The sequence below is a fragment of the Macaca mulatta genome, chromosome 14 (assembly GCF_049350105.2).
Source record: "Macaca mulatta isolate MMU2019108-1 chromosome 14, T2T-MMU8v2.0, whole genome shotgun sequence".
Lineage (NCBI taxonomy): Eukaryota > Metazoa > Chordata > Mammalia > Primates > Cercopithecidae > Macaca > Macaca mulatta.
Window position 1 is genome coordinate 7,727,186 of NC_133419.1, and position 6,263 is coordinate 7,733,448.

The following is a 6,263-nucleotide window of genomic DNA, read 5'->3' on the forward strand; positions in this document are numbered from 1 at the left end:
CATTCTGCACCCTGTGGTTTCCAGAGTAGGTGAGACCAGGAACCCTGGGTGTGAAACTCACGATGTCCAACCTTGGCGCTGCCTGGCACAGCTCTGGGGCAGTGGCTTTCTCTGTGTCCCTGTTCTTGAGGTTGCCATGGCCACTGTGCCCTGCCAGTGGCCACTCTGACCCACCATCTTCCTGTGACCCCTGATCCCACCAGTTTTGGAGGTGCTCGTGTTTGGAAGAGATGCAGGGATGGCAGAGGCCTGGCTCTGCAGCCAGGAGCCGCTGGTGCGCAGCGCTGAGCTGGGTTGCACGGTTGATGAAGTTGAGAGCCTTATCAAGCGGCACGAGGCCTTCCAGAAGTCAGCAGTGGCCTGGGAGGAACGATTCTGTGCGCTAGAGAAGCTTACTGCGGTGAGGGACACACGACCCCAGATGCCCACCCCCAACCTGCTCCCCCGACCCATGCTTGCTTCTGCTTGGAGAAGACATGTCTTCTCTCTTGCCACTGTACCAGTGGCTCCCAGATGTGAGCTGAGCGTGCCGTTGTCACCACACCTTTAGGAGGTGTCAGTTCCCCTGGGTGAGGCTGAGACACCTTCTCCCATTTTGTCTCTTGTCCCCACCGTCTTCTCGAATTCTGTTCTCCTTTTATCATATTTCATCAAATCAGAGTTGAGACATTTCAGCTCTCCCTATTTCCCTGGCCCTCTTACACGCGACTTTCTACACGCTGAATGCAGCTAGAGGAGCGGGAGAAGGAGCGGAAGAGAAAGAGGGAGGAGGAGGAGCGAAGGAAACAGCCGCCTGCTCCTGAACCCACAGCCAGTGTGCCTCCAGGGGACCTGGTGGGCGGCCAGACGGCTCCTGACACCACCTGGGACAGGTGAGAGCCAGGACGCCTGGGGTAGGAGGAAGAGGCTGAGCCCAGGCCACCCAGGGACTAATGATCCTGTGTTGTCTTTGGTCATCCCAGAACCCAGCTACGGCCACCACCATCCACACAAGCCCCCAGTGTTAATGGAGTCTGCACAGATGGAGAGCCCTCACAGGTGACCCCACTGTCCCCTGTTCCCCCATCGGAGTCGTAGCCCCTCCACCCCTGCATATCCTTTTACAGATTCTTATTCTTGCAGCCCCTGCTGGGACAACAGAGACTTGAGGACAGCAGCTCCCCTGAAGGGCCAGTGAGTTCCCCTGCAAGTGTGGGTGTTGATAACTGGGAGGCGAAGGGTCCAGAAGGGGTGGTGAGTGGGGTGGGGGAGTACTGGGGATGGGATGTGAGAGGGCAGAGGCTCACGGGCAGCTTGGGGGCAGGAAGACCAACTCCTGGACACGGAGCTTCCTGGCACCCAGGTTAGGGATCTCCCATCTCATCCTTTGACACTGACACTGATTTCCCCCCTAGGGACCTGGCCCAGGGGACGAAGCCAATGGGCCCCGGGGAGACAGGCAGACCCGGACTCGGGGCGCGGCCCCACCTGCGATGCCCCAGAGCAGGTCCACCGAGTCAGCCCACGCTGCCACCCTGCCTCCTCGAGGCCCAGAGCCATCTGCCCAGGAGCAGATGGAGGGGGTACTGTGTCGCAAGCAAGAGATGGAGGCCTTCGGGAAGAAGGCTGCCAACAGGTACAGCCTCTCCGGAGCCTGCCCTCAGAGGGGATTTCCCCAGAGCCTCTGCCCAGATAGAGGAAGGGATGCCCTTTAAAGTACATCTTCTGGGCAAAGGGTAGGACTTGGGACCAGAGCAGGGCCTCAGGGGAGGACCAGAGGGTGTGAAGACCATGGCCTAAAGATGGGAGCAGAGCTGGAAGTCCTAGGATACCCAAGAGGGCCCCGGGTAGCAGGAGCCACCGAGGCCAACCAGTCAGCACCATGTCCCTCGCAGGTCCTGGCAGAACGTGTACTGTGTCCTGCGGCGTGGGAGCCTCGGCTTTTACAAGGATGCCAAGGCAGCCAGTGCGGGGGTGCCATACCACGGAGAAGTGCCTGTCAGCCTGGCCAGGGCCCAGGGCAGTGTCGCCTTTGATTACCGAAAGCGCAAACACGTCTTCAAGCTGGGGTAGGAACAGGGAACAGTGCTCTCGGGATGGGAGGAGAGTTGGGAGTGGCACAGGTGAGCCGTGAGTCGGGTCCAGAGGGAGGGGAGTTCCTGTAAGGAACCCCTGAGTAGAGTAACCAGGCCAGCCACTTGGGGACAGTGTAGATGAGGGAGGCGGGGATTCTGGTTGTCTCCACACCAAGGGGAGCAGGAGAACCAAGACCCAGGCCTGATGGCTGCCGATGCCAAGGTGAAAAATTACCCAGGGTGGGAAATCCAAAGGCAGGGATCTGGCAAGACCTCCAGGGGGCTGTCCCTGCCTGCCAGCAAGCAGCTGGAGCAGGAGGCCCAGGCTGGGGTGGAAGTGAGCTCCCCCTGCCTCTGTGGCCAGTCAGAAAGGATGTGCTTCTGCAGTCGGGGAAGACTGAAGAATGTGCAGAGCATGTCTGGTCCGGCTCCGAGGGCTGCAGCCAGATGTCCCAGCCCGGTGTTGGGTCATGATTGCGCTCTCACCAGCAGCGACCTGGCACATCCAGATTCTCAGCTCTGCCCTGTGGCCTCTCTCTCCCAACAGCTTACAGGATGGAAAAGAATATTTATTCCAGGCCAAGGATGAGGTGAGCTGTCCTCCGTGTTCCTCTCTGTCCGTGCCATTCCAGAACCCTCCAGCTGCAGACTCCCCTTCCTTCCCCGTCCTCCCTCTTTCCTGGTCTCGTCCTTTGTGGTAAGACTGGATGTGTGTGACAGCCGCACCAGGCCGCACTCCCTGTCTAAGCCGGCTGCATTCTCCTAATAGCATGAAACAGTCAGCTCACTTTCTGCCTCCTCCTCTCACACTTCCCTGCTGTCCACCGTGGCCACCCCAGCGGAGCATCCTTAAAGCTGACCAAGGGTCTTTCCGTCCACAGGCAGAGATGAGCTCGTGGCTACGGGTGGTGAACGCAGCCATTGCCACTGCATCTTCTGCCTCTGGAGAGCCCGAAGAGCCGGTGGTGCCCAGCACCACCCGGGGCATGACCCGGGCCATGACCATGCCCCCAGTGTCACCTGTCGGGGCTGAGGGGCCTGTTGTGCTCCGCAGCAAAGACGGCAGAGAACGAGAGCGAGAAAAACGCTTCAGCTTCTTCAAGAAGAACAAGTAGCTGGGGGCAAGGTCCCAGGCCAGCTCCTTCCCTCCGTTCAGGAAACTGCCAGGGACAGTCAACAGGGACCACCCTCTTGTCAGGACAACTGCCTGCTGCTAGGGTCTGTTGCCAAGGTCAACCCATCACCAGGAACTGTCACTGGGGACAAGTCCGTGTTCCCAAGGGCAGCCCTTCTCTTCTGCTGTTTAATTCCAGACTGGTGGTGGGACCCAGGCAACCCCCTCTCCCACCCCCGCCGACTTCTCCCCTCTTTCCCCAGCCTCGTGCCTCTGTCCCTCACCAAGGTGCGGACAGTGCTGCACCCTCAACATAGGCCATGTGGGGAGTGACTGCCCCTGCCTCAGGGTCATTCTCCCACCATAGCGAGGGCACTCGCCTTCTGCCTTCTGGTTCCTCACCCCTGGGACCAGCCAGGAACCTCTCAGAGCTGAAGCAGGCCCTGGGGGCAGGAGTGCCAGATGACAGGCGCAGGAGCCCTCCCTCCCCACCCCCACCCTCTAACTCCAGCTGCCACTCCATCTCCAGCTGCTCTCAATGGCTTTCAAGGTGTGTTGTTCAGGGACAGCCACCGCCTTGAGTCTGGCCAAGGAGGTGATTAAACAGCTCAGCTTCTCTCACTGCCTCTGGGTGTCTTTGCTTTCCTGACCAAAGCCTCTCTGCCCAAGCCCATGTCCTCTCCCTTGGTTCTGGTCTCCTGCATCTCACGTTTCCACTCTGCCCCAGCCTCCAAGCTCTTGAAGAGCTGTGTCACATTGAGAGCTTCCCTGACCCAGTCTCATTTCCCTGTGACAGTGACCTCCAGTGTGCTGGGTTGACCAATGCCAAGCCTCTTTTTAGACCAAAGTAGTTCCCCATGGGTTGGGATGATGTCACCAAGCAGTATTCATGTTAAAAAGCAATGAGGACTCCTTCCCTGGTGCACAATTTTCTTCACTTGTGAGTCTCTAAACTGTTTTCAAATTGGAAGACTGGGAAGCATTGCTACAGCCCCCAGCCAGTCTCAGCCACTGCTCAGCCCAGTGGTGGAAAGCTGAGCACATAGCGGGTGCTTACTGCCCCCACTTGCTGTCTGCTCTCCAGTAGATCAAGGGAGCTCAGACAGGGATCAGAGAAGTGGCAGGTTCCAATAAACTGACCAACAGAATGAAGTCACTCTGGGAAGCCATGAGGTAACTTTACAGCCCAAATGTGTAAATACACACACAGAGGATTTTATATATACACACACACACACACACACACACACACACACATATATATATATATATTTTTTTTTTTTTTTGAGACAGAGTCTCACTCTGTCAGCCAAGCTGGACTGCAGTGGCGCAATCAAAGCTCACTGCAACCTCCACCTCCCAGGTTCAAGCAATCCTCCCACCTCAGCCTCCCGAGTAGCCTGAATCACAGGCACATACCATCACACCCAACTAAGTTTGTTTATTTTTTGTAGAGACGGGGTCTCACTATGTTGCCCAGGTCAGTCTCGAATTCCAGACTACCTTCTGGATCTGGTGAAGTATTAAAAAGGAGCTGGTGGCTTCTCCTTTGTCTCTGGCTTGGCAATCGGAGCTTTCAGGGCAGGGTGTTTGTCTCCCGATGTTGATGGAAGTGGCCACTCCTTGGTGGCCTCCAGCAGGAAGAGTGTGTTCTCTCATTGGTTCTATACACACAGACAACCGTTTTTCCAGGAAGGCAGCCCCGCCTTCAGCGTCATTGACTGCGGGCCTGACTATCATCAGCCATGGCGAAGACCGAGTCAGGTGTGTGCAGGCCCAGAACTAGCCCTCATAGCCCCAGAGTGGGCTCCAAACCTGAGATCTGGTAGACCAGAGAGCCTGCAGGATAATTTCCCCCTTAAGATGGGCAGATTTACTGTTCCACAGCAAACAGGTAGATACATGTAACTAGAACAATCTGTCATGGGACTAAGTGGAAGAATCCATCAGCACTACACAGGCATCTCTTCTTCAAATACAACTGTAAACTCTCCACTGTTTGAAGAGACAGTCATACCTTGGGGGTGCTCAGGGAATCTAGGTATTTGCACTCCAAGGTGGCAAGCCTGCGGGGGGGTTGAAGGGAAACAATACTTGGAAATGTTAGAAGGAAATGTGTATGGAGAAATTAATGGAGAAATGATTATTTTAATGTGATATGTAAGTGTAAATAGGACAGCCAGTTGAAGCAGTCCCTCAGAAGGGGCAGGTATTGTGAACACAGAGGTGAGACTGAAGGCTCCGAGCAGCATCTGCAAATGTGGCAGCAGAAGCACTTCAGGGCATGATTGCTTAAGAATAGGACATAGAAGAGGGGAAGCACAGTGTCAGGAATTAAGTCAGAAAACACCTTCAGCTGTGAGTGGAAGAAAGAAAAACTTCCAGGAAAGGCAACAGGATGGAATGAGGCGGTGAGTGATAGGAGACAAGTTAAACACGAAAATACAATAAATGCCAGCACCACAAATCAATGGAGAGAGATGGCACATAAAAATGGATTACTTGGCCAGGCATGGTGGTTCACGCTTATAATCCCAACACTTTGGGAAGCTAAGGTGAGTGGGTCACTTGAGCTCAGGAGTTCAAGACCAGCCTGGGCAACATGGTGAAACCCCATCTCTACAAAAATTAGCCAGGTGTAGTGGCACGTACCTGTAGTCCCAGCTACTTGGGAGGCTGAGGCAGGAGCATTGCTTGAACCTTGGAAGTAGAGGTTACAGTGAGCTGAGATCATGCCACTGCACTCCAGTCTGGGCAATAAAGTGAGACCCTGTCTCAAAAAAAAAAAAAGGATTAATTATGTAGTGAAAAATATATTTGCATTTTTAACATCACCTACAAGAGTGGACTTTAGGTCCATGCTGTCCACAGCAGCAGCCACCAGCCATGTGTGGCTACTGAGATGTAGCCAAACCAAGTGTGCCGTGGCTCTGAAACATCAGACATCAAGCATGGAAGAGGACAACAACTTTAAATACCTTAATTTTTATATTGATTATGTGTTTTAATAATATTTTAGATATATTGGGTTTCAAAAGTATCATTAAAGTGAGTTTCAACTATTCTGGTTACTTTTTTAATGTGTTTGCTGGAAA

At 54.5% G+C, this 6,263-nt stretch overlaps 1 protein-coding gene across 8 annotated transcripts in view; it reads left to right on the top strand.

Moving 5' to 3' along the window:
- Positions 1-3,786, top strand: part of SPTBN2 (spectrin beta, non-erythrocytic 2) — a 45,080-nt gene extending 41,294 nt beyond the window's left edge. For 5 of the 8 annotated variants that reach the window (XM_015113614.3, XM_015113615.3, XM_077962094.1 and 2 more), the window contains 8 exons: positions 204-400; positions 730-872; positions 963-1,038; positions 1,123-1,173; positions 1,395-1,615; positions 1,875-2,048; positions 2,602-2,644; positions 2,936-3,786. In XM_015113614.3, the coding sequence (XP_014969100.3) occupies positions 204-400; positions 730-872; positions 963-1,038; positions 1,123-1,173; positions 1,395-1,615; positions 1,875-2,048; positions 2,602-2,644; positions 2,936-3,169 (1,139 nt within the window). In that variant the 3' untranslated portion in view covers positions 3,170-3,786. Of the gene's footprint in view, positions 1-203; positions 401-729; positions 873-962; positions 1,039-1,122; positions 1,174-1,394; positions 1,616-1,874; positions 2,065-2,601; positions 2,645-2,918 lie in introns of all 8 variants that reach the window. The other 3 variants (XM_077962095.1, XM_077962096.1, XM_077962097.1) reach the window with 1 other exon arrangement.
- The last annotated feature ends 2,477 nt before the right edge of the window (positions 3,787-6,263 follow it).